We start from the raw sequence: 27643 nt of genomic DNA on the forward strand, positions 1-27643 counted from the left end.
TTACTTTCCAAAACGCATTCTTTATTTCTTTCTTTTCTTCCCACGTATATATGAATAGACTGTGATAGAAGCAGTTGCAATTACTGGGATGGAGTTAATAAGGGAAATTTTGACTTAATTTTCACCAAAAACTTAGCGTTTTAGACATTTTTTTTAAACACTTTTGACAAGTAGGCTGGCACATCTAAAAAGGAGTGTGACTTGACAGAAAAAGGGCATGGCTGAAGTGGATATCCCATCCGCCAATCTTGGATCCAAGAAAGCCATCTAATAGATTGTGGAATATTAAGACAGGTCCAACCAAAGCCAACCGCAATCGGCACCAGAGTGTTTTGTATATATAATTCTTAATAGTTTATTTGGATAAAACTGCAACGTGTTTCAGTTACAAACTCAGGAATCTTCCTCAGACATAAGAACACATATATGCAAGACCAAATATAAAACTATATCAAGCACAATCCAGTCGGAAACAAAGATTAGGAGACACAAAAGAGGCTTCACAGAAATGTATTCCTATGCCTGAAGAAGATTTTTGAGTTTGGAAAAGACTCGATTCCAAATAAAGTATTAAGTCCACTCCTATGTACTCACCGGTATATGATAGAATGTAGAACTGGAAGGACAAAAAGTGCAATAAGGTCTTATCCAAATAAAATTAATAGAATGTGTACAATGGTTCTTAACTTGCCATATTATGTGATCATAACCGCTAAAAAGGTTTAGGCTGCTGCATACCCATGGCTCTAAGAATATCAAGGATTGGATTTAATGGGTTAAATCTGTGCTGCTGGTGGAAGAGTGATGAGAAGTCAGGAATCCAGAAATGTGGTTTATTGGTCAACCCATTTTGAAGTGTCACACTTCTTCAAAGACAAACCACTGCAGTTGGTTTTGGGTGAACCTGTGAATCAGTTTATCCCAAACTTCCCCTTGTGGGGACTGAGATTCTTTCCTTTAAATACATTTTCAGATGGACTTGTCTGTTTGCTTGTTCTAAAGTTAGACAGCTTTAGTAAATTAGTCAGTGTATTCCTTGTTGTTGGTGGGTCTATTCTCAAGAACATATGACTCCTAAATCCAGACCTTTGTCACAGTATTGAGTATACTTGTTACAATGTTTCACCATGTTACTGTGTGAACTCTTTGATGATGTTTTACAAGACTCGATTTGTATCCAAAAAATTTCCCACAGTCTAAACAAGAATATGGTTTCTCCCCCGTATGAGTTCTCTGATGACCCAAAAGCTTGGATTTTTGAGCAAAACATTTACCACAATCAGAACATTGAAAAGGCTTCTCTCCTGTGTGGATTTTAATATGATTCATAAGAACTGATTTTTGTGTAAAACATTTCCCACACTCATAGCACGGAAATGGCTTCTCCCCAGTGTGCATTCGTTGATGGTTGACCAGATCTAAATTACTTGCAAAACGCCTCCCACATTGTGAACACAGAAATGGCTTTTCCCCTGTATGAACTTTCTGATGTTTCAGGAGATCTGATTTCTGCCTAAAACATTTACCACACTCAGAACATAAGAACGTCTTCTCTCCGGTGTGTATAACCTGATGCTTAATGAGATGAGATTTTTGGGTAAAAGACCGCCCACATTCAGAACACATAAATGGCTTCTCCCCAGTGTGAATTCTCTGATGAGCATCTAGCATAGATTTGTGAGTAAAACATTTGCCACATTCGGAACATGAAAATGGCTTTAAACCTGTGTGTATCCTCAGATGTCGGGACAGATTTGCACTGTTGTGAAAACACTTGCCACACTCAGCACATGGATGTATTTTCTTTCCAGTCTTTGTTTTATTTGGAAGACCATGTGAATTATCATGATCCCATTGCTCACGATTGGAGGCCCCAGACGAAAGATCTGATGGTAGTCTTTGAATTTCAGGCTCTACTCTTGAGGAATCTTGAATATTCTGATTTTGCATTTTCTTACGTTCTTTTGGTGTACTCCAACTTGTTTGTGTATCTGTTGACAATAAAAGTACATTTTACATTTCTATGTTTTCTGTGGAAATGTCTTATGGAGTTGTGTATACAAAACATCCGTCGTAAGGCTAGGGTCACATTGCGTTAGTGCAATCCGTTTAGCGCTAGCGCTAATGCAATGTTTTTACCGGGGCCGCTTTCCGGGGTCACGGTAACGCTGCAAACAGCATCCGCGGCGCGCCACAAAACACCGGCGCGTCGCTAGCGCGTGCCGAACATGGCACGCGCTAGTGCTGCGCGTTCCCATTGCCGTGAATGGGCGCGCTAACGGACGCGTTGCACGGCGTTAATTTCGCCGTGCAACGCTGTCCGTTAGCGCGTTCCCATTAACGCAATGGGAACCTAGCCTAAATCATATATCTTTTTTTTTTACATCAGTTATGACAGTAAAGAGTCAGCCGGCCCTCATATACAGGAGATGCTAAACTAATCCTTTCATGTACAGCCAGCTTAAAAGAGTGGTTCTCCTTTGGGGACAATTTTTTGTTCACTTAAATGCATGTATTTTGGACTTAAATTAAGTTTTTCAAATTGATTTTAATAAAATTACTGGGCTATTTGCCTCCTACATCCTCTATATAACATAGTACATTTCTGGCTGCAGTTAACAGAGGATCAGTTAGTAAGCCCACTATGATGGTCTCATGGGAAGCTTGTAACTTCTAAGCTGTCTTTTTTTCATAAAATCATAGAATGGTAGAGTTGGAAGGGACCTCCTGGGCCATCTGGTCCAATCCCCTGCTCAAAGCAGGATTCACTAAATCATCCCAGCCAGATGTCTGTCCAGCCTCTGTTTGAAGACTTCCATTGAATGAGAACTCACCACCTCTCATGGCAGTCTGTTCCACTCACTGATCACCCTGTCAAAAAGTTTTCTAATATCTAATGTGTTTCTCCTCCCATTCAGTTTCATCCCATTGTTTCTAGTATTTCCTTGTACAAATGAGAATAAAGATGATCCTTCTACAATGTGACAGCCCTTGAGATATTTTAGTTCATCTCAGTTGATTTAGAACCAAGACCACATCATAGTTGAATGTACAGGAAACAAAAAGTCTGTAAAAGTCAAATGGTGCAGAAATTTTAAAGAAACCCAATAGTAAAAATGTTTTTTAGGACTATATACTTTATACATTTTAGGTTAAAACAAAAATGCATTTAAAGGTGGACAAATCCTTCAAGTTTTATCTAAACTGCAAGCCAAAGTATTATACCTACTGTATTTATTTATATTTATTAGAGGACAGTCGTTTCAACCCCTCCCCCAATTAATGTATATTAGATGTTCTTACTCGCCCTAAATAGCAGATGTAGGCAGAAAGCATAGACATGTTAGACTTGGTGGAAATCTGTGCTGGATGATATGCGACCCCTTTATAATTTCAGATTATAACTCACCAGAGTTGATGTTCTCGGGAATATCCTCCTCCTTACAGTGAAAATTGTCAATCAAATATGTCTCTTCTTCTTCCTCTATAACCTCAACTTTAATATGAATCAAATCTTCAGCCTAAGTCACCAAAAACAGAAGAAGTCATATTATTGACAATAGTAATCTGTTCATGACTGGGCCAATTTTTGCTTTTGCACTTTTTGTTCTTTCCTCCCCTTTATCTAAGAGCCATAACTTATTTTGCCATCTACATTTCCATAAGAAGGCTTGTCTTTGTGGGATGTGTTGTAGTTTTAATTGGCACAATTCACTTTAGCACATATTGTACTGAAAAACATGGATAACATTTTATGTGGGGTGAAAAGATTAAAACAAAAGCAATTCTGCTCATATTTATGGGGTTTATTGTGCAGTAAAACTGACTTGACAACTTAATTCTTCAGGTCAGTGTGAGTACAGTGCTAGTCAAATAATTCAAAAAAAAAAAATATATAGTTTGTATTATTATTGTCTAGAACTTTTCATTTCTTCTTTGATGGAGATGTGTGAGGATTTTTTTTGTCAGCATGTTGTAGTTTTACTGTGAAAATAGCCTCTTCAGAGAGGAAGAGGGCTGGAATTCTAGTGCCTACTATTAGGGTATCAATCCGAAAAGTCAATATCTACCCAGTCATATGGCAAGGCTCATAGGCTAAACGCCAAACCAGACACTCCATTTGCAGACACATGTTTCGGGGTGTTGGACTCATCAGTGCTAAGAAGATTGGAAATGGTTACATAGGTTGAAAAAAAGACCTAAGTCCATCAAGTTTAAATCAATCTATAACCCACAATGCCATTTGTTCTGAGGAGAACATCCATCATAGATTGTAAGCTCACAAGCAGGGCCCTCACAATTCTTGGTATCCGTTGAATAATGTGTTACTCTGTAATGTCTTTATTGCCTGTGTAACTTTACTCTGTAACATAAAATGCTGCGGAATATGTTGGTGCTATAGAAAAAAAAATGATCCATCCCTTTTTTTATTGGATGAGAGGTCTCTGACTAAGGGGGAACATTTTTTTCTTGTGGAGAGTGCCAAGCCAATGCAAGGAAACTTATAGGCCATGCAATGCAATGCTCCTCAGTTTCATTTTCAAACTTACATTTTTTAGGCCTTTACACCAGATAGTTACACCACACAGAATACTTAATAAATAACATTTACCATATGTCTACTTGACATCAGCATAATTTTTATTATTAGGGTTAAAAGTTTATCGGCAATTTCTCTTTTTTCAACAAATTCAATTATTTTAGGAACCACACCCCATTTGAAGTCATTTTGACAGGCCTATGTTGCAGAAAATATAATTTTAAAAGCTAAACACATCAAAGTGCTCATAACCGCATTCAACAAGTTTGGCAACCCTTTAGGAGCTTCATCAGAATTAAAGCAATGTGGAAGGAAAAAAAAAAAATTAAAATTCTACTTTTACCCACAAAAATATTGTTTTGGCCACAAATTTTGCATTTTGCATTTTGGGTGCACAGTAGGGCTTGGGTTAGATTCATAACTGGCTCATTGATAATACCCACAGAGTGGCGATAAATGGTTGTACATCCAATTAGAAGGGTGTTTCAAGTGGAGTACTACAAGGTTCTGTCCTGGCCCCAGTGCTGTTCAACATTTTTATAAATTATATAGATAAGGGAACTGAAGGTAAACAAATCAAATTTGAAGATGATGCAAAGCTATGAGGGATAGCTAACACTAGAGAAGACAGAGAAAGGAATCAGAAAGATCTAGATAAGCTTGAACAATAGGCAGCGACTAAAGGTACCGTCACACATAATGATATCGTTAACGATATCGTTGCTTTTTGTGACGTAGCAACGATATATTTAACGAAATCGTTATGCGTGACAGCGACCAACGATCAGGCCCCTGCTGGGAGATCGTTGGTCGCTGGGGAAAGTCCAGGACTTTATTTCGTCGCTGGATCTCCCGCTGACATCGCTGAATCGGCGTGTGTGACGCTGATTCAGCGATGTCTTCACTGGTAACCAGGGTAAACATCGGGTTACTAAGCGCAGGGCCGCGCTTAGTAACCCAATGTTTACCCTGGTTACCATTGTAAATGTAAAAAAAAAAAAAACACTACATACTTACATTCCGGTATCTGGTCACGTCCCTCGCCGTCAGCTTCCCTGCACTGTGTCAGCGCCGGCCGGCCGTAAAGCAGAGCACAGCGGTGTCATCACCTCTGTGCTTTACGGCCGGCACTCAGTCAGTGCGGGAAGCTGAAGGTGAGGGACGTGACCAGACACCGGAATGTAAGTATGTAGTGTTTTTTTTTTTTACATTTACACTGGTAACCAGGGTTAACATCGGGTTACTAAGCGCAGCCCTGGTTACCCGGGGACTTCGGCATCGTTGGTCGCTGGAGAGCTGTCTGTGTGACAGCTCTCCAGCGACCAAACAGCGACGCTGCAGCGATCGACATCGTTGTCTAGATCGCTGCAGCGTCGCTTAATGTGACGGTACCTTAATAGAATGGTATTTAACAGGGAGAAATGCAAGATTCTACAACTAGGCATGAAACACAAAAATTACATCTACAGAATGGTAGGAATAGAACTAAACAGGACATGTGAAAAAGACTTGGACATACTAATAGATAACAGACTGCACATGAGTCTACAGTGTGATGCAGCATCAAAAAGGTAAACAGTTCTAGGATATATTAAGAGAAGCATAGAGTCTAGATCACATGAAAGAATTATCCCCCTCTACTCCTCCTTTGTCAGGCCTCATCTGGAATACTACCCCCTTGGGCCAAGTTACATTTTGCCATATTTTGTGAACGTCTGTCTACAACTGAAGCAGCTATCACGTTGAAGAGATTTATGTGATCAAAAGGAACACTCATTTCCATCAGAGGATTCTGACATGAGACAACAAGAAAGAGAAGAGAACAAGGTGATGAAAAAGCGGGAACTTGATTGGAATGAAAAAAAGCTGTGGACGTGCTGAGTGAAGACTCTGTGGAAAGCTGTATTAAAAATTGAAGAAATACCACAAAACATCGATGGCATATTTTTGGGTATTTTCTGTCATTTAGACCACTCAAAGTCACTTCAAATGTAATGTGTTCACTAAAAATACTTTTAACCCTTATAACTTACTAACAAAAAAAAATGTTTAAAAAATTGTGCTAATGTAATGTAGACATGTGGGAAATGTTATTTATTAACTAATTTATGTGACATGACTCTCCAATTTAAGGGCATAGGAATTCTAAGTTTTCTTCACAAATAAACGCAAGTCATATAGAAGAAATGTTACCACTACCATGAAGTACAATATGTCACGAAAAAACAGTCTCAGAAGTAGTGGGATTCATTGAAGGTTTCCAGAATTATTACCTCATAAAGTGACACTGGTCAGAATTGTAAAATTTGGCTTGGTCATGAAGGTGAAAGCAGGCTTGGTGGGTGAAGGGGTTAAAGAGTTGATCCTGACTTTTAGAAATGCTTCCAGTCCTCTTATTCTCTGAAGATACAATTTGCATATTTAAATTCCCAGAGGAGCATATCATGGCCTATAAGTCTCCGTATTCTGGCTTGCCACTCTCCACGAAACATTACACTGTAGTTTTTATTATTAAATTTGGGGATATTTACCACCTTTTAACTAATCAGTATATAGAGTTTTTAGGAGATGGCGGGGTGACTGAAAAAAATGCAAGGCAGTTTATTTGCCTGCCTTTTGATGCACTGATATCAGAACGTACTCATTTGGAGTACAGTTGCTGGCACTGAAAGTGTCAGCACCTGTCTCCTCTGGGTATTGTGCTTATCAGAGCAGTCAGCTGCAGCAGCATATCCCCAGAGTCAGGGCTCATTCGGATATCAATTGTTTTCATATAGGAGAGAAAAAACACTGCGTTTCATCAATGATTTTCATCAGATACTGGTCAGAGTTCCATCAGTTTGTCTCTGATCGAAAAAAACAAAAAAAAGGTTCTCCAGCTGTCACATAAAGCAGACAGCACACAGATGGCGTCCGAGTGCTGTCCAATATTTTCACAGACCCATAGATCATGTGCATTACACTCAGATCAATATTAGACGATTTTGCATGGAACACTCAATTCGAAGAAAAAAAAAATAGGATATGCTAAATACCCAAATAGACCATCATAAGTATGATTGCCATCCATGAAAAACATGGATAGCACTCGTACAAAAAACCTGATGTCTGAATGAGGCCTTAGAAAGGCACTGGTGCTGACCCTTTCACTGCCATCATGTGTACTCCAAATGAGTACTCTGATATCAATGCAGCTAAAAGCAAGAAACCAGACTGGGAAAAAGCCGGGCTTTGGAAGCCATTTACATTCACATTTTTACAAGAATAAAGGCTAATCCCCTAATAAAGTGATTAAGAAGATTTCTTTTTTTGGCCACCCATAGACTTGTATAGGTGACTCTAATCCAAGGTACAGAAGAGAATAGTGCATGATGCGACTGGTCAGTGCGCTGCCTGATCTTTACTGTCTGATATGCTGTTCTGAACAAGCTCTATCACCTGATTATCCTGCGGGGCAATGTGATTTTCTTCTGGACAATCCAGGGAATACGGAGGGCTGGGACATCTCTCCGGTGTGGTTCTGTTACTGGATCCATCTGGAAAACCCAAACACAATGAATGAACATATTGAGCAGATTTATAAATCCTGCCCATTTTATAGACAGTCTTAACCCCTTCATGACATCTGACGTATAGATATGTCAAAGATCGTGTCCTTCCCCTTGATGCGCTGAGCCCGCACCTTTCCCGTCACATGACAGCTGGTTTGATCAGCTGTCATGTGCCTGTGGTATCGCTACGTTTACAAATGCCCTATCAAGTTATAAAATAAATCAATCTAAATCGCTAAACGGTGTAACAATAAAAAAAAAAAAAAAAAAAAAAAATTAAAAACATCAGAATTAATTTTTTTTTGGCCACTGCAACAGGCGAACAAAAGATCATATCTACCCAGTACGGTATCAAAAAACGTCAGCTCGGCAAGCAAACAATAAGCTCTCACACAGCCCTAGTACCCGAAAAATGGAAACACTATGGGTCTCTGAAAAAGGAGATTTTTTTTTTGTTTGCTTGTTTGTTTGTTTTTTACAAATTTTGGATATTTTAAATAAAAAAAGAACCTACACATGTTTATTATCTGTGAACTCGTAATGACCTGGAGAATCCTAAGAGTAGGTCAGTTTTAGCATTTAGTGAACATGGTAAATAAAACAATTGTGTAATTGCACAGTTATGGATTTTTGTTTCCCATTTCCCACTACATTAAAAGGTAAAATCAATGGTGACGTTTAAAAGTACAACTCGTCCCACAAAAAACAAGCCCTCACATGGCCATGTTGACAAAAAAAAACAAGCAAAAATAACGTATGGCTCTGGGAAGAAGGGGAGCAAAAAACGAAAATGCAAAAATGGAAAAATCGCAAGATCGTGAAGTGGCTAAAATGCACCATATTTCTCACAGTGGCTCATGATGGATGATAAATCTGGTGTATTTTTATAACCTCTTGACTAACTTTACCAAACATGCATAGTTTTGCTTTACTTAAGTGGTGAAAACTATTTTTTTCAGAAATTTGTAAAAAAAAAAAAAATTGCCATTTTCTGAGAGTTGTAACATTTTCAATTTTCGGTATATGAAGCTGTGGGAGTGCTTGTTTTTTTACGCACAGGGGCGATGTTATTATTGATATAATTTTGGGGTATATACGATTTTTGATCACCTATTACAGTACCTTTTTTTGTGTTGTTGCAGCAGCTGAAAATCTGCAATTCTGGCATTTTTATTATTTTCTTTCATTACAGTTCAATCAGATTAATTTTATATTTTCATAGATCACACTTATGAACGCAGCGATGGGAAATATGTATTTTTTACATTTTTTTTGTTTCTTAATTTTTAATTGGGGAAAAAGAAGGGCAATTTGACCTGTTCTATTTTTTACATATTTTTTAAAATATTTTTCTTACTTTTCATTGTATTTGTTAGATCCCTTAACCCCTTAGTGACAGAGCCAATTTGGTACTTAATGACCGAGCCAATTTTTGCAATTCTGACCACTGTCAATTTATGAGGTTATAACGCTTCAACGGATCCCGCTGATTCTGAGATTGTTTTTTCGTGACATATTGTACTTCATGTTAGTGGTAACATTTCTTCGATATTACTTGCGATTATTTATGAAAAAAACGGAAATATGGCGAAAATTTTTAAAATTTTGCAATTTTCAAACTTTGTATTTTTATGCCCTTAAATCAGAGAGATATGTCACGAAAAATAGTTAATAAATAACATTTCCCACATGTCTACTTTACATCAGCACAATTTTGGAAACAAATTTTTTTTTTGTTAGGGAGTTATAAGGGTTAAAAGTTGACCAGCAATTTCTCATTTTTACAACACCTTTTTTTTTTAGGGACCACATCACATTTGAAGTCATTTTGAGGGGTCTATATGATAGAAAATAATGAAGTGTGGCACCATTCTAAAAACTACACCCCTCAAGGTTCTCAAAAATCACATTCAAAAAGTTTATTAACCCTTTACGTGCTTCACAGGAACTGAAACAATGTGGAAGGAAAAAATGAACATTTAACTCTTTTTTGCAAACATTTTAATTCAGAACCATTTTTTTTATTTTCACAAGTGTAAAAACAGAAATGTAACCATAAATTTTGTTATGCAATTTCTCCTGAATACGCCAATACCCCATATGTGGGGGTAAACTACTGTTTGGGCGCACCGCAGAACTTGGAAGTGAAGGAGCGCCGTTTGACTTTTTCAATGCAGAATTGGCTGGAATTGAGATCGGACGCCATATCACGTTTAGAGAGCCCCTGATGTGCCTAAACAGTGGAAACCCCCCACAAGTGACACCATTTTGGAAACTAGACCCCTTAAGGAACTTATCTAGATGTGTGGTGAGAACTTTGAATGCCCAAGTGCTTCACAGAAGTTTAGAATACAGAGTCGTGAAAATAAAAAAAATTGCATTTTTTCTACAAAAATGATCTTTATGCCCCCCAATTTTTATTTTCACAAGGGTAACAGGAGAAATTAGACCACAAAAGTTGTAGTGCAATTTCTCCTGAGTACGTCGATACCCAATATGTGGGGGTAAACCACTGTTTGGGCGCACCGTAGGGCATGGAAGAGAAGGAGTGCCGTTTTACTTTTTCAATGTAGAATTGTCTGGAATTGAGATCGGACGCCATGTCGCGTTTGGAGAGCCCCTGATGTGCCTAAACAGTAGTAACCCCCCACAAGTGACCCCATTTTGGAAACTAGACCCCCCCAAGGAACTTATCTAGATGTGTGGTGAGAACTTTGAATGCCCAAGTGCTTCACAAAAGTTTAGAATGCAGAGTCGTGAAAATAAAAAAATATTTTTTTTTCCACAAAAAAGATTTTGTAGCCCCCAAGTTTTTATTTTCACAAGGGTAACAGGAGAAATTGGACCACTAAAGTTGTTGTCCAATTTATCCCGAGTACGCTGATGCCCCATATCTGGGGGTAAACCACTGTTTGGGCGCACGGCAGAGCTCGGAAGGGAAGGAGCGCCTTTTGGAATGCAGAATTAGATAGAATGGTCTGTGGGCACTGGGCGTTATGTTGCGTTTGCAGAGCCCCTGATGTACCTAAACAGTAGTAACCCCCCCACAAGTGACCCCGTTTTGGAAACTACGCTGATGCCCCATATGTGGGGGTAACCCACTGTTTGGGCGCACGGCAGAGCTCAGAAGGGAGGGAGCACCATTTGACTTTTTGAGCGCAAAATTGGCTGTCGTGTTTGGAGACCCCTGATGTGCCTAAACAGTGGAAACCCCCCTAATTCTAGCTCCAACCCTAACCCCAACACACCCCTAACCCTAATCCCAACCCGATCCATAATCCTAATCACTAACCCTAACGATAATCACAACCCTTACCCCAAAACAACCCTAATGTCAACCCTAACCATAACCCTAATCAAAACCCTAAATCCAACACACCCCTAATCCTAATCTCAACCCTAACCTCAAACCTAACCCTAATCCCAATACACCCTTAATCACAACCCTAACTTTAACCCTAATCCCAAACCTAACCCTAATCCAAAGCGTCACCCTAATGCCAACCCTAACCCTAATACCAACCCTAATCCAAACCCTAACCCTAATCCCAACTCTAACCCTAACTTTAGCCCCAACCCTAGCCCTAACTTTAGCCCCAACCCTAACCCTAAGGCTACTTTCACACTTGCGTCGTTTGGCATCCGTCGCAATCCGTCGTTTTGGACAAAAAACGGATCCTGCAAATGTGCCCGCAGGATGTGTTTTTTGCCCATAGACTTGTATTGCCGACGGATCGTGACGGATGGCCACACATCGCGTCCGTCGTGCACTGGATCAGTTGTGTTTTGGCGTACCGTCGGCACAAAAAAGTTCAATGTAACGTTTTTTTGTACGTCGCATCCGCCATTTCTGACTGCGCATGTGTGGCCGTAACTCCACCCCCTCCTCCCCAGGACATAGATTGGGCAGCGGAGGATGCGTTGAAAAACTACATCCGCTGCCCACGTTGTGCACAATTTTCACAACGTGCGTCGGTATGTCGGGCCGACGCATTGCGACGGCCCCGTACCGACGCAAGTGTGAAAGAACCCTAACCCTAAATTTAGCCCCAACCCTAAATTTAGCCCCAACCCTAACCCTAAATTTAGCCCCAGCCCTAACCCTAGCCCTAATTTTAGCCCCAACTGCTCTTCTCCTGCCGGCCGGCGGATGGCGATAGATGGCGAGTGCACTGCGCATGCGCCCGCCATTTTCTTTTCCCCGGCGACCGGTGAGTATGATAGGGTCCCCAAATCCCCCTATTTCTCTGTCCTCTGATGTGCGATCACATCAGAGGACAGAGAATTACACTTTGCTTTTTTTTTTTGCGGTCGCAGGTAAACAGTTAATTACTGGCGATCGCAAAACAGGGGTCAGTAAAACCGACCCCGATCATGTTCTTTGGGGTCTCGGCTACCCCCGGCAGCCGAGACCCCAAAGATTCTCCCGATGCCGGCCGGCGGGCGCAGTGCGCCCACCATTTTGAAGATGGCGGCGCCCATCGGGAGCATCGGGGGAGACAGGTAAGTATTGGGGGGGATACCTTGGACCCCATTTCTCTGTCCTCTGATGTGCGATAACATCGGAGGACAGAGAAATTAAAAAGAAATCGCGGTTTGTTTTTTTTGCGATCGCCGGTAAACGGTTAATTACCGGCGATCGCAAATGCGGGGTCGGTAAAAAAAAAACCCCGAATCATGTTCTCTGGGGTCTCGGCTACCCCCGGCAGCCGAGACCCCGGAGAAAATCCGACTCTGGGGGGAGCTATTTACTTTTTCCACAGCGCCGTTAATTAACGGCGCTGTGGTTTAAGTACCCTTAGCGGCCGCCGTTAAAAGGCGTATCGGCGGTCGTTAATGGGTTAAAGGACTTGATTTGTGCTTTGTACAATTTGTTGTATACAACAAAAATCACAGTCACCTATGAACGCCAGACACGGTATGGCTTTCACAGAAATATCGCCATTACAGGCACAGGGATCTTCAGCAGACCCCTTACCATAATGGCAACCCATCAGTGCCCCGCGATCACACCACGGGTGCGCCAATGGGAGCATAGAACATTGCATCCCCTTGCCAGCACATGTTAAATGCTGCTGTCAAAGATTATTAGCGGCATCTAACAGGTTGAACGCCCAACAGCTCCCCTTCATGACAGATGATGGCTGATTTGTACAACCATCATCTGCCGGCAAAGATGTGGGCTCGGCTTGGCAGCATACTCTGTACGTCACATGTCATTGAGGGGTCAATCAAAACAAAATTCCAAGTAAAATAAAAATAGTGTGTACTCACCCACACAGCTGCATCATGGCAGCAACGTCAGTACTGTTATTCCCACAAGGTGACGACACATTGTGCCATGTGTCCGCTACAGCCAATGAAAGACCATTGTTTGGCGGCAGCTTTTACTATTCTGTCAAAAATAGGTGTCTCCACTGGCGGGTCACTGATAAATTGCAGCCGATGAGCATCTGATGATTGTGGTATCATGTCTGCTGCAGCCAATGTCACCTCACCCTCTGGGAATAGCAACACCGATATAGCTGAAATAGCACAGCTATGGGTTGGGAGCATACATTGTTTTTATTTCAATTGAGGTCTTAAAGGGGTTTTCCCACGAACAAAGTTAATTTTAAAGTTGATTTTAATCAATACATCTTGGAATAATAATAATTTCCACAATTGGATGTTGAATGTTCCTGTGCTGAGATAATCTTATAGATGTGCCTCTGCTGTGTACTGTGTAATGGCTGTGTCGCCCCATGACAAAGCTGTGGGGAAAACGCGCATGGGGTTGTCTTTGACCGAACTACACACATCCTCTTTCCACATCAATTGATGTACAGTAAGTATAGTCTTTCTAAATAGGTACACTTTTCTCTTTCAAATATTAATAAAGATGTATATTTGATGAGAATTCATAGCACTAGGTTTTGTCGGTGCCTATTGTTGGGGTAGTGAGTCGCTGGACTTTTTTTTGCTTACTTTTACTCAATGTTTATGTGGTAGTTATGTGCAGGAACATGGTCTGATCATACTACAGCTCCTGGGCAGGGGAGGAAGCAAAAGAGAGTACAGATAGCACAGCATGGGAGCACAGCTGATTCTTTTTGTGAGGTAAAGTATTTGTGGTATGATCAGACCATATATAGTGTCCTCCTGGTATGCACCTATTCACACTGGTTTGGAGGTGCCAGTCAGTTTTTTGTTGTTTCTATGTTAGCTTACTGACTGAGCACTCCGCCCTTCACCATGTGGCGATTTTAATTGCTGCAGGTCCCTACTTACCTATAAATACAGGCATTGCTGAGAGAGGTGTCCACATTCACCCAGGAATTCAGACATCAACCTAAGAGAGGTAGTCACACATGTAGGGACCCATCAGTCTTTGAGATTACCTTGACGTTGGTTGATGGGCAGACATTATTTGGCCAAATTTTGTGCAAAGCATTTCATTCATTTTTCCTAACATTCAAAAGCCTTATTGCTATTCATATTTCATATTGACATGCTTTAGCGCGATAGAGTTCAACTTTTTTTGTATATTGTATATGGAGGTAGCTGCTCCTGGTATGCACCTATTCACACTGGTTTGGATGTGCCAGTCAGTTTTTTGTTGTTCCCATGTTCCCGCATGGCCAGACACAACTATGGGTTCTGAGTGCAGTTATTCTAAGTGCAGTTTTCAAAGTGTATAGCAGAAATATTCCAGAAATGTAATCTCATGATATATATTCTTCAATATTGCCATCACTCCTGATCTGACAATCCATCTATTTTGCCCACAGGTATGTTCCCAATGTGCAATACTCTGCATATTCATTGAACTCCTATTCACAACTGTGTCTCTTTTTATGTCTTCTTCCTATTCAATTCCCTACTGTGTTAGTAGCAAACTTCTATCTCCTTTCTGTTGATTTTCCCCATTCTTTTAATTCTCACCTGTCTCCGTGTGACTCCTCCCTTCTATTCATATCGGACTTCTTTCCTATGTAATTATTTAGGGTATAGAAATCTAGAGGGCCCGATCTCCAAGTGCAGTTTTTGAAGTGTTTAACAGAAATGTTCCAGAAATGTTCCAGAAATGAGCAGGAGGGATTATTCACTAAGGAGCTTGCTTTACTTCTGTTAAGTGTGACCATCTTGCTTGATTCACAAGATTTCAAGTCTACAAAATACTAATTGTTCCCATGTTTGATTCTGAATATTCAGTTTTCTTTCACTTGATGATTTGTGTTCTGTGTCTGTCCATTATGGATATTTGTATATCTTGCATAGTAATCTGCTGTGATCTCTTTTTAATTGATTCTTCAACAAGGCAAACTGGTCCTACATCCCAGCACACACTTCCAATATAGCCAGATCTGGGTTAAAGAGAGCACTTGTGCTGTGGCACATGTGAAATTTAAAAGGAATCTGTCACCATTTTTGTGTCATACCAGCTAAAAATATCATCAGGGTCTGCTATGCATTCGGTAAATACTTATGTAATCCCCTGACTCCCCCTGTATAGCCCTGAAAAAACCATTTAGATTTCTCCAGTTGGGTCTGTCTGGTCCAATGGGCGTGGCTTACGGCCAGTCCACCCCTCCCCCCGGTTGCTGCTCGGCGTCCTGGAGGTGGATGATGCCTCCTGCATCATCCTCATCGCCATGAGAAATTTCGCACCTGCGCAGACAAATCGTGTCTCGCGCTTATGGAGTATGCACTGCACAACTGCAGGCAAAGTTGAAATGCAGAAGTGCGCATGCACCGGCAAATGTGTTTCCAGCTTATGTACTGGAACTACTTCCATGTACCGAAAATACATTTTCCGGCACATGCGCACTTCTGCTTTTCATCTTTGGTCTGCACAGGCGCGAAAAATGGTGACAGGTTCCCTTTCATCTACGTCCAAACTTTTCAAAGTGTATCGCCAGTTAAACATTTTGACACCATGGGTGTGACACAGAATTTTATACCATTGGCCAGTGAAGAAAAAATAACTACATTTTTACCACCAAAATTTTGTTTTAGCCGCAGATTTTACATTTTCATACAAAAAGTGGTAGAAATGACACCAAAATTTGTCCCACAATTTCTACTGAACGTGGCAATACCCCATATGTGGCTGTATTTGCTTCCAGGAAGGCAGATTTTCCTAGAACAGTTTGCAGACTCTATATACAGAGCCACTAAATGCTAGAAGAGCAGAATCCCCCCTCAATTGACCCCATTTGGGAAACTATACCCCTTGGGGAATTTATCTACAGGTGTAGTGCCGATTTTGACTCCATTGGTATTTTGCAGAAAAAAGCAGCAATGAATGCTGCCGAGTGAAAATTGCAAACTGCCGCTGTAGTGACCAGTACGTTATGCCCAGCCCGTGTTTCTGGAGGCATGCACACGTAAGTTAGGCCGGGATCCCACATGCGAGAAACATGGACGAGTCTCGCATGTTAATACCCGGCATTGCACCCAGCACTCTGGAGCGGAGTGTGCGGCTGCATGTATTGCTATGTGGCCGCACACTCCGCTCCAGAGTGCCGGTGACAGTGCCGGGTATTAACATGCGAGACTTGGCCATGTTTCTCGCATGTGTGATCCCGGCCTTAAGCAGGATCTCATCACTACAGAATTGCCAAACGTTGACGCAATATGTGGCTTAGGTACACTGTGGGGATCAGAAGGGAGGGGACATTTGGATTTGAGAGCAGAGAATTTGCTGAATTTCTTTTAGCGGGTGAGGAGCCATTTGGCTTTTCCAGAGCCTTTGTACTACCAGTAACGTGGAAGCCCCCTACATTTCCGTTAACAGATGACAGATCTGAGCCAGGGCTTGCTTTTTTTTTTTGGGGATTGAGTTGAAGCTTTTATTGGGAACATATTACATAACATTTGGGATCACATTTATCCGGCGCTCTACGCTGAGCACTTACTCTGGGTTTTCCATCTAAATCTCTGGGTGACATGATTCAGATAAAACCCCCGAGGGATCCATTCACTATAATGAGGCAGCAGATATACTCTGGACTCCATCTGGGCTCTGTTCAGTTGTGTCCTTTTCAGAACTGCACAAAACTGTGGCCGATGGCACTTTTATGCAATCCTAAAAAGACAGACACCACCGGATCACAGGTCAGACGGCGTCCACAGTGCCTCCATCTTCCTCATTATAGGGAATCTTCCGCCAGAGGTACCATCTGAATCACGTATTTCAGAGATTTACATGGAAACCCCGATGTAAGAGCTCAACGCAGAGTGCAGGATAAATGTGAGCCGAGCCTTACTGCGATCTTTGGGAGGCAGAACGAAAAAAAATCAACAGCTTGTGAAGAATTGGTTTTATTTATTTTTACGCCATTCCTCGTGAGGTATAAGTGATTAGGCGACTTTATTCTTCGGGTCCGTGCGATTACAGGGATACCAGATTTATATCAGGTTTTTATGTTTGGCTGCTGTCACACACTGAAAGACGCTTTTTATTGCACTATGGGACGATCATTTTTTGCAGGCTGATTGCTTCTGCAGCATGGAGATACAGCAGCTCTGCACTGACAGACAAACTTGCTCATCACACACTGGGCATGATCAGCAAGTTTGCTAGGTCTGGTGACCAGGATGTCGTCATGACGACATCTGTCACCATGGCAATGATTGGGACCCGACGTCACGCCGTGGGGTCTCCTATCCAAAGGCAGCGGGGCCATCAGCCCTCTATCGGCTTCCAGAATGCCGTGATCGTGTTTGATTGCAGCATTGCGGGGTTAAAGTGCCGGGTGTCAGCATCAGCCCCTGTGTACGCGGGCGATCGGGATGACGTAATATTCCATCCCTAGTCAAATAGGCCCAGGTCACAGACGGAATATTATGTCTGATGTCAGAAAGGGGTTAATAAAAAAAAGAACCTAGACATGTTTGGCATCTACGAACTCATAATTACCTGGAGAATCATAATGGCAGGTCAGTAGTTTATCATTTAGTGAACATGGTAAAATAGCAAAACAAAAAACAATTGTGGAATTGCACTTTTTTTACCGTTTCACAGCAGTTGGAATTTGTTTCACTATTTTCTAGTACACTATATGGCAAAACGAATGGTGTCGTGCAAAAGTACATCTCGCCCCGCAAAAATCAAGCCCTCACACGGCCATATTGACGGAAAAATAAAATAGTTATGGCTGTGGGAAGGAGGGGAGCGAAAAACGGAAACTCAAAAACCCAAGATGGTGAAGGAGTTAAAAACACATCTGTTTAGACAAGTCTATCACCTCAACTCACAAACCTTCCTTTCCCCTGTTCCCTCCTAAATGTTAATCAGAATCTGCTCCTGTCTATTCATCCATCTGCACATCCTCCATGCACCCAATAGCACACAGACCCTGGCTGATGACGGATCATCCCTTATCTATAATAATGGTGGCTGGATCATATATAACAGCACGTTGTGTCCCCTTATTTCCTTATAGACTAAGCTCGTGAGCAGGACCCTCACTCCTCCTGTACTGATGAAATGTGTTCCATTATATTGTTTTTATATGCTCTATATGTCCTTACTTAATTGTAAAGTGTGTTTATATGATGATGGTGGAGTATGCAGGTGGCCCGCGCTCTCCTTTACTACAGTGACCGTCTGTACTTACCTACTGATGGGAGTTGTTGGTGGTCCTCCATTAGGACATCTTTATATTGATCACTCTTGTTCACCTCTCCAGTCAACAGCTGAATGATCTTGTTGGCGAGGTCCAGGATCTTCTGGTCACTGTATCTCCCTGGTATCAGTGGGTGAGGTGGAGGCTCCATGATGGGGGTCTGCGTCTTGCTCCATCCTTTGGAAGTCACACCCTCTGCAGATATCTTCTTGACTACTGTGTAATCCTGTATATATGGGGAGACACTGCTAAATATCACATTATATATCTCCTCACCTCTCCTGAGTGTTCTCAGTACAGAGGAAAGATGTGTAAGGTGACATAATTCCAATAATCCCTCACCTCTCCGGTCAGCAGGTAGATAATCTCCAGAGTGAGGTTTAATATCATCCTAGTCTTCTCCCTGTCGCCTTCTTCCATCTTCATAGATTCATCCTCACCTCACAACCTGAAGGAAATAGACATCAGAGCTTGTGAGCGGCACTGTAAATTGAAGTTACATTAACCCCTTTCTGACATCGGACATACTATCCCGTCCATGTGGGGTGGGCCCCTATGACCATGGACGGGATAGTACGTCCAGCACGATCGGCGGCGCTCACGGGGGGAGCGCCGCCGATCGCAGCCGGGTGTCAGCTGCCTATCGCAGCTGACATCCGGCACTATGTGCCAGGAGCGGTCACGGACCGCCCCCGGCACATTAACCCCTGGCACATTAACCCCTGGCACACCGCGATCAAAGATGATCGCGATGTGCCGGCGGTGCAGGGAAGCACCGCGCAGGGAGGGGGCTCCCTGCGGGCTTCCCTGAGCCCCCCGCAGCAACGCGATGTGATCGCGTTGCTGCGAGGGTCTTACCTCCCTCCCTCCCTGCTCGAGCCCCGGATCCAAGATGGCCGCGGATCCGGGTCCTGCAGGGAGGGAGGTGGCTTCACAGAGCCTGCTCAGAGCAGGCACTGTGAAGGCTGCAGCGCTGCATGTCAGATCAGTGATCTGACAGAGTGCTGTGCACACTGTCAGATCACTGATCTGTGATGTACCCCCCTGGGACAAAGTAAAAAAAAAAAATTTCAAATGTGTAAAAAAAAAATAAAAAAAAATATTCCAAAATAATGAAAAAAAAAAAATATTATTCCCATAAATACATTTCTTTATCTATATAATAATAAAAAAAAAAAACAATAAAAGTACACATATTTAGTATCGCCGCGTCCGTAACGGCCCGACCTATAAAACTGGCCCACTAGTTAACCCCTTCAGTAAACACCGTAAGAAAAAAAAAAAAAAAACGAGGCAAAAAACAACGCTTTATTATCATACCGCCGAACAAAAAGTGGAATAACACGCAATCAAAAAGACAGATATAAATAAGCATGGTACCGCTGAAAACGTCATCTTGTCCCGCAAAAAACGAGCCGCCATACAGCATCATCAGCAAAAAAATAAAAAAGTTATAGTCCTGAGAATAAAGCGATGCCAAAATAATTATTTTTTCTATAAAATAGTTTTTATCGTATAAAAGCGCCAAAACATAAAAAAATGATATAAATGAGGTGTCGCTGTAATCGTACTGACCCGAAGAATAAAACTCCTTTATCAATTTTACCAAACGCGGAACGGTATAAACGCCTCCCCCAAAAGAAATTCATGAATAGCTGGTTTTTGGTCATTCTGCCTCACAAAAATCGGAATAAAAAGCGATCAAAAAATGTCACGTGCCCGAAAATGTTACCAATAAAAACGACAACTCGTCCCGCAAAAAACAAGACCTCACATGACTCTGTGGACCAAAATATAGAAAAATTATAGCTCTCAAAATGTGGTAACGCAAAAAATATTTTTTGCAATAAAAAGCGTCTTTCAGTGTGTGACGGCTGCCAATCATAAAAATCCGCTAAAAAACCCGCTATAGAAGTAAATCAAACCCCCCTTCATCACCCCCTTAGTTAGGGAAAAATTAAAAAAATGTATTTATTTCCATTTTCCCATTAGGGCTAGGGTTAGAGTTAGGGCTAGGGTTAGGGCTAGGGTTAGGGTTAGGGTTAGGGCTACAGTTTGGGTTGGGGCTAAAGTTACGGTTAGGGTTTAGATTACATTTACGGTTGGGAATAGGGTTGGGATTAGGGTTAGGGGTGTGTCTGGGTTAGAGGTGTGGTTAGGGTTACTGTTGGGATTAGGGTTAGGGATGTGTTTGGATTAGGGTTTCAGTTATAATTGGGGGGTTTCCACTGTTTAGGCACATCAGGGGCTCTCCAAACGCGACATGGCGTCCGATCTCAATTCCAGCCAATTCTGCGTTGAAAAAGTAAAACAGCGCTTCTTCCCTTCCGAGCTCTCCCGTGTGCCCAAACAGGGGTTTACCCCAACATACGGGGTATCAGCGTACTCAGGACACATAGGACAACAACTTTTGGGGTCCAATTTCTCCTGTTACCCTTGGGAAAATACAAAACTCGGGGCTAAAACATATTTTTTGTGGGAAAAAAAAAGATTTTTTATTTTCACGGCTCTGCGTTATAAACTGTAGTGAAACACTTGGGGGTTCAAAGTTCTCACAACACATCTAGATTAGTTCCCTGGGGGGTCTAGTTTCCAATATGGGGTCACTTGTGGGGGGTTTCTACTGTTTAGGTACATTAGGGGTTCTGCAAACGCAATGTGACGTCTGCAGACCATTCCATCTAAGTCTGCATTCCAAATGGCGCTCCTTCCCTTCCGAGCTCTGCCATGCGCTCAAACGGTGGTTTCCCCCAACATATGGGGTATCAGCGTACTCAGGACAAATTGGACAACAACTTTTGGGGTCGAATTTCTCCTCTTACCCTCGGGAAAATACAAAACTGGGGGCTAAAAAATAATTTTGGGGGGAAAGATTTTTTTTTTTTTTAATTTTCACGGCTCTGCGTTACAAACTGTAGTGAAACACTTGGGGGTTCAAAGCTATCACAACACATCTAGATGAGTTCCTTAGGGGGTCTAGTTTCCAAAATGGTGTCACTTGTGGGAGGTTTCTACTGTTTAGGTACATTAGGGGCTCTGCAAATGCAATGTGACACCTGCAGACCATTCCATCTAAGTCCTCATTCCAAATGGAGCTCCTTCCCTTCCGAGCCCTCCCATGCGCCCAAACAGTGGTTCCCCCCCACATATGGGGTATCAGCGCACTCAGGACAAATTGGACAACAAATTGTGGGGTCGAATTTCTCCTGTTACCCTCGGGAAAATACAAAACTGGGGGCTAAAAAATAATTTTTGTGGGAAAAAATTTTTGTTTTATTATTACGGCTCTCCATTATAAACTTCTGTGAAGCCCTTGGTGGGTCAAAGCGCTCAGCACACATCTAGATAAGTTCCTAAGGGGGTCTACTTTCCAAAATGGTGTCACTTGTGGGGGGTTTCTACTGTTTAGGTACATTAGGGGCTCTGCAAACGCAATGTGACACCTGCAGACCATTCCATCTAAGTCTGCATTCAAATGGCACTCCTTCCCTTCTGAGCCCTCCCATGTGCCCAAACAGTGGTTCCCCCCACATATGGTGTATCATCGCACTCAGGACAAATTGGGCAACAAATTTTGGGGTCCAATTTCTCCTGTTACCCTCAGGAAAATACAAAACTGGGGGCTAAAAAAATAATTTTTGTGGGAAAAAAATTTTGTTTGATTTTTACGGCTCTGCATTATAAACTTCTGTGAAGCACTTGGTGGTTCAAAGTGCTCACCACACCTCTAGATAAGTTCCTTAGGGGGTCTACTTTCCAAAATGGTGTCATTTGTGGGGGGTTTCAATGTTTAGGCACATCAGTGGCTCTTCAAACGCAACATGGCGTCCCATCTCAATTCCTGTCAATTTTGCATTGAAAAGTCAAACGGCGCTCCTTCCCTTCCGAGCTCTCCCATCCGCCCAAACAGTGGTTTACCCCCACATATGGGCTATCAGCGTACTCAGGACAAATTGTACAACAACTTTTGGGGTCCAATTTCTTCTCTTACCCTTGGGAAAATAAAAAATTGGGGGCGAAAAGATAATTTTTGTGAAAAAATATGATTTTTTATTTTTACGGTTCTACATTATAAACTTCTGTGAAGCACCTGGTGGGTCAAAGTGCTCACCACACCTCTAGATAAGTTCCTTACGGGGTCTACTTTCCAAAATGGTGTCACTTGTGGGGGGTTTCAATGTTTAGCCACATCAGGGGCTCTCCAAACGAAACATGGCGTCCCATCTCAATTCCAGTCAATTTTGCATTGAAAAGTCAAATGGCACTCCTTCGCTTCCGAGCTCTGCCATGCGCCCAAACAGTGGTTTACCCCCACATGTGGGGTATTGGCATACTCAGGACAAATTGTACAACAATGTTTGGGGTCCATTTTCTCCTGTTACCCTTGGTAAAATAAAACAAATTGGAGCTGAATTAAATTTTTTGTGAAAAAAAGTTAAATGTTCATTTTTATTTAAACATTCAAAAAATTCCTGTGAAGCACCAGAAGGGTTAATAAACTTCTTGAATATGGTTTTGAGCACCTTGAGGGGTGTAGTTTTTAGAATGGTGTCACACTTGGGTATTTTCTATCATATAGACCCCTCAAAATGACTTCAAATGAGATGTGGTCCCTAAAATAAAATGGTGTTGTAGAAATGAGAAATTGCTGGTCAACTTTTAACCCTTATAACTCCCTAAGAAAAAAAAATTTTGGTTCCAAAATTGTGCTGATGTAAAGTAGACATGTGGGAAATGTTACTTATTAAGTATTTTGTGTGACATATCTCTGTGATTTAATTGCATAAAAATTCAAAGTTGGAAAATTGCGAAATTTTCATAATTTTCGCCAAATTTCCGTTTTTTTCACAAATAAACGCAGGTACTATCAAATAATTTTTACCATTGTCATGAAGTACAATATGTCACGAGAAAACAATGTCAGAATCACCAGGATCCAATGAAGCGTTCCAGAGTTATAACCTCATAAAGGGACAGTGGTCAGAATTGTAAAAATTGGCCCGGTCATTAACGTGCAAACCACCCTTGGGGGTAAAGGGGTTAAAGCGAATCTGCAACTAGGATTTTGCCGTGTAGTAAAAGAGCAGCATAATGAAGGGAGAGAGACCCTGATTCGATCACTTACTGGGTTGCTTAGTGTAATTTTTATATAATCAGTGTTTTGTCAGCAGGTTATTTCTACTGGTTGCCATGTGCCATTTAGTCCTCATGCATTGTGTAACCCCACCCCTACCACAGATTAGCCGCTTTCTGCCTATGCACAGTGTACACAGAAAGCTGACAATCAGTAGGGTGGGTGGGGTTAAACAGAGATCAGCATTCAGATAAATGCTAGATCTGCAGCAGATAACGCAAAGATTTTTATCAAAACAGTAAGTGACACATCGCTGGAATCAGGGTTTCTGTTCTTACATCATGCTGTTCTTAGATTACATAGCAAAAATCTGCGGATGTAAAAACCCAAGCCAAAAGGTGGTTTCACTCGAAGATACTGAGGATCCAGAAATATAAACTAAAAATGTTTTACTAATGAAAAGCATCCAACACAGGATTGCTAGAGAATGTAATAAGGTCAAAGGATTATAAAAACACAACGCATTTTGGCGATCCAGCCTTCATCAAGTGTATGTCTGGTAGGAGCCATAAAACCTATTTATATCTTTCACTAGTATTGGAAGGGGATGGACTGATTGATAGATTTACTAATTAATACATTTCACTTCCCCCATTCCCCTATATACCTGTCAATGGGTGGAAATAAACCGCCCCACACAAGCTGCAACAGTAATGCTGTGCGGTATCTACAATCACCGTCCAAACAGCGATTGGATAGAATATATTTAACAGCAGCAAAAATTGTGAATTGTAATGGCATAAAAATGGATACATCTTCCTATATACTTTTCATCATATGTTCTTGTTTCTGTTGATCATTTTTCCGTTTTTGTAGCTTTCATTTTTTTTCTTATTTTCTGTTTTTAATATTTTATTTACTAATTCTTGTATTTTAAATTTTTCATGTTAGAAGTTGGAAATATACAAACCCCTGTGTCGATAGAAAAACAGCCGTCGTCCTTCGCTGCACCTGCTCCCCTGCATCCATGTACGACTTGCATTGAATAAAGAAAGGATTGTTTTACTGCATCACAGAGTGCCACCTCTTTGGCCTGGACAATATTTATTTCGGATCTTCCTAATTAATTGGTTCCCCCTATTACATGTGGTTACAAAACTGCACAACCATCATGTCATATAGTTGGATCCATTTGTTAGTTCTGACGACCCATTTTTGTTCGTATTAAGACAATTTCCCTGTTGAAGTTGGAGATTCTTTTTAAAGGCCATCTGAAGGAGTTGTTTTAGGTACCTTTTTTCTGTGAACCTACCCTGTTTCCCTGAAAATAAGACACCGTCTTATATTAATTTTTGCCCTAAAAGTTGCACCATGCCTTACTTTCGGGGGGCGCCCTATTTACAGGGAAGCACGGTAAAATGGCTCCCACACACTTTCTGGACACTGTACCGCTACCGTAACAATCACCCACAGCAGTTCCTTTACCGTAGCAGCCCCATCATCATTTTGCAGCCCCAAATATTCCCATCATCCCATTGCAGCCCTCATCATCCCTTTACAGTCCCCGATACAGCACCCCCATCATTCCATTACAGCCCCCATCATTCTACAGTACAGTATTGCAGCCTCCCATCATCCTGGTATCCCACTGCAGCCTCCCATTATCACAGTATCCCACTGCAGCCTCCCATGTGTGTACCGTACACACACACACACACCCTCACACAAACACACACACACACTTTCACTTTCTTACTGGTTCCCTCCGCGGTGCTGCTTTCAGTGCTTTGGTGGTGCAGGAGCCCTGGGCCAATCAGAGCGCAGGAACAATCAGAGGCTATGGATGATGTCAGCTGGCCCATGTTTCTTGCGCTGTGATTGGCGCAGGGCTCATGGGCAGAGATCGGCACACAGCTCCGAGGCGGTTATTAACTCCTGCGAACAGCGCGGCTGCAGTGGCGGGCACCGGACAGCGAGAGCGAGACACAACTGCATGCCCCATGCACAGAACAAGGTATGCCTTATTTTCGGGGGTGCCTTATATTAGCAGGCACAGTGCTCCCCCTAGAATGCCCATTACCCAAGGATTCCAGTTCAAAACCCTAACCGTATATACAAAGCCATCCACAACCTGTCTCCTCCATACATCTGTGACCTCGTCTCCTGGTACTTTCCTGCACACAACCTCTGATCCTCACAAGATCTCCTTCTCTACTCCCCTCTTATCTCCTCTTCCCACAATCGCATACAAGATTTCTCCCGCTCATCACCCCTACTCTGGAACTTTCTACCGCAACAAATCAGACTCACCTACTGTGGAAACCTTCAAAAAGAGCCTGAAGACCCACCTCTTCCGGCAAGCCAACAACCTGCAGTAACCACTGATAGACCAAACAGCTGCATGATCAGCTTTACCCTCACCTACTGTATTCTCACCCATCCCTTGTAGATTGTGAGCCTTCGCGGGCAGGATCCTCACTCCTCCTGTACCAGTCGTGACTTGTATTAAGATTATTGTACTTGTTTTTATTATGTATACCCCTCCTCACATGTAAAGTGCCATGGAATAAATGGTGCTATAATAATAATAATAATAATAATAATTTAAAAAAATGTGTTTTATTTCAAACAAAGTATGTGTTTATTTTACTAAACCTTTAAGTTTGTAAGTAAGGAGTTATGAGGGTTTCCTGGCTGACAACTCTTCATTACTATACCCCTAATCCCATTACCAGACTGCACCTGGGCATCAGGAAGACAGGGACAGAATGGTGCCTCAAATATGAAATGCCATTTCTAGGGCAGCTGAGGGCTGGTATTTTTAGCCTAGGATTGGACAATTAAGCATGAAAAAACCGGTTGAACAAATTACATCACAAAACTTTTTTTTATCCGTTTTCAAATATCTTTATTTAGCTCAAAAAAGTATTCATTGCGCTTCTGCTGCCAACAAATTCCTAGATATGCAGTAGTTTCTGCAATCAAATACTTAACATGTGCACATAGCCTTAGACAGCCACAACACACGTGGGGATTGCCTAACAGGTGCTAAACATGCAGCCACGGGGACTTCAACATATTATCTGAGCACGTTCGCTCATCACTAGAAGCTACATAAAGATAAGAAAGTTCTGGCGGCTCCGACTGTGAATGAAGGAACAACAAATAATCCACAGATGAGCAGGATGCACAGATCACGTCGCACCGGCCCTGGGTGATCAAAACCCACACCGGAAGGTTAGAGATTCGCGGCCTCCCGTCCTGCCGCCAGGTATCACTGACCTGGACCAGAGACCCGGGAATCCATCCGCTCATCTCTAATCCCAACTGTCCGGATTTGGGTCTACGCCTGCAGTCTCAGACGTCTGCTGCATGTCCCTCACTACCAGCGCCCCTCTGACATCTCCTGCCGGGGAGAAAGAAATGGCAAATGGATGTGGACGGGGGTCAAAATCCCTACGCGCACCGCAGTATCGGTCCTTCTTTCTGCTCAAAAGTTGGGAGGTATGGATTTATCAGCCAGCCATTAATGGCCTCACTAATAGCAGCCACAGTGAATACTCCAGCCTGTGATTTCCATCATTCCACCACTAGTTCTTCATTGTGGTACAATGTGAACACTGAGGAGTGTAACACCTGAGCTCAGACACTTCTGCCCCTGTGCCCAGCCTGGGAGATGGCTAGAGCCATATACACACGTAATTACAACGACCGCTGCCCAGCTCTCCGTCCCCCTCAGCTTCCACCTCTTACCTGAAAAACGTCAAGCAAATATCACGCATCTGTGTTTTACTTCTGGCAAATGAATATAGGACAAGGACCTTTCAGTGAGCAGCAGGACCCTTGATGATGTCATGACCATGTG

The 27643-nt window shown here is 42.1% G+C and overlaps 1 protein-coding gene across 3 annotated transcripts; it reads right to left on the reverse strand.

The window, feature by feature from the left end:
* LOC138665269 (gastrula zinc finger protein XlCGF57.1-like) lies at positions 1-27643 on the reverse strand. Of its 3 annotated transcripts, none has more exons than XM_069752593.1 (6): positions 27532-27643; positions 19047-19152; positions 18696-18930; positions 7979-8076; positions 3410-3521; positions 1-1991 (listed from the first exon to the last, which is right to left on the reverse strand). In XM_069752593.1, exons 2-6 carry the CDS (start codon positions 19128-19130, stop codon positions 1123-1125), a joined length of 1398 nt encoding a protein of 465 aa, XP_069608694.1. In that variant the 5' UTR covers positions 19131-19152; positions 27532-27643; the 3' UTR covers positions 1-1122. The 3 variants fall into 3 exon arrangements, with proteins under 3 accessions (XP_069608694.1, XP_069608695.1, XP_069608697.1); XM_069752594.1 differs by lacking the exon at positions 27532-27643 and adding an exon at positions 27061-27216; XM_069752596.1 differs by lacking the exon at positions 27532-27643 and having other exon boundaries at positions 18696-18949; positions 19047-19155.

The sequence above is a fragment of the Ranitomeya imitator genome, chromosome 2 (assembly GCF_032444005.1).
Source record: "Ranitomeya imitator isolate aRanImi1 chromosome 2, aRanImi1.pri, whole genome shotgun sequence".
In the NCBI taxonomy this organism is placed as follows: Eukaryota; Metazoa; Chordata; class Amphibia; order Anura; family Dendrobatidae; genus Ranitomeya; species Ranitomeya imitator.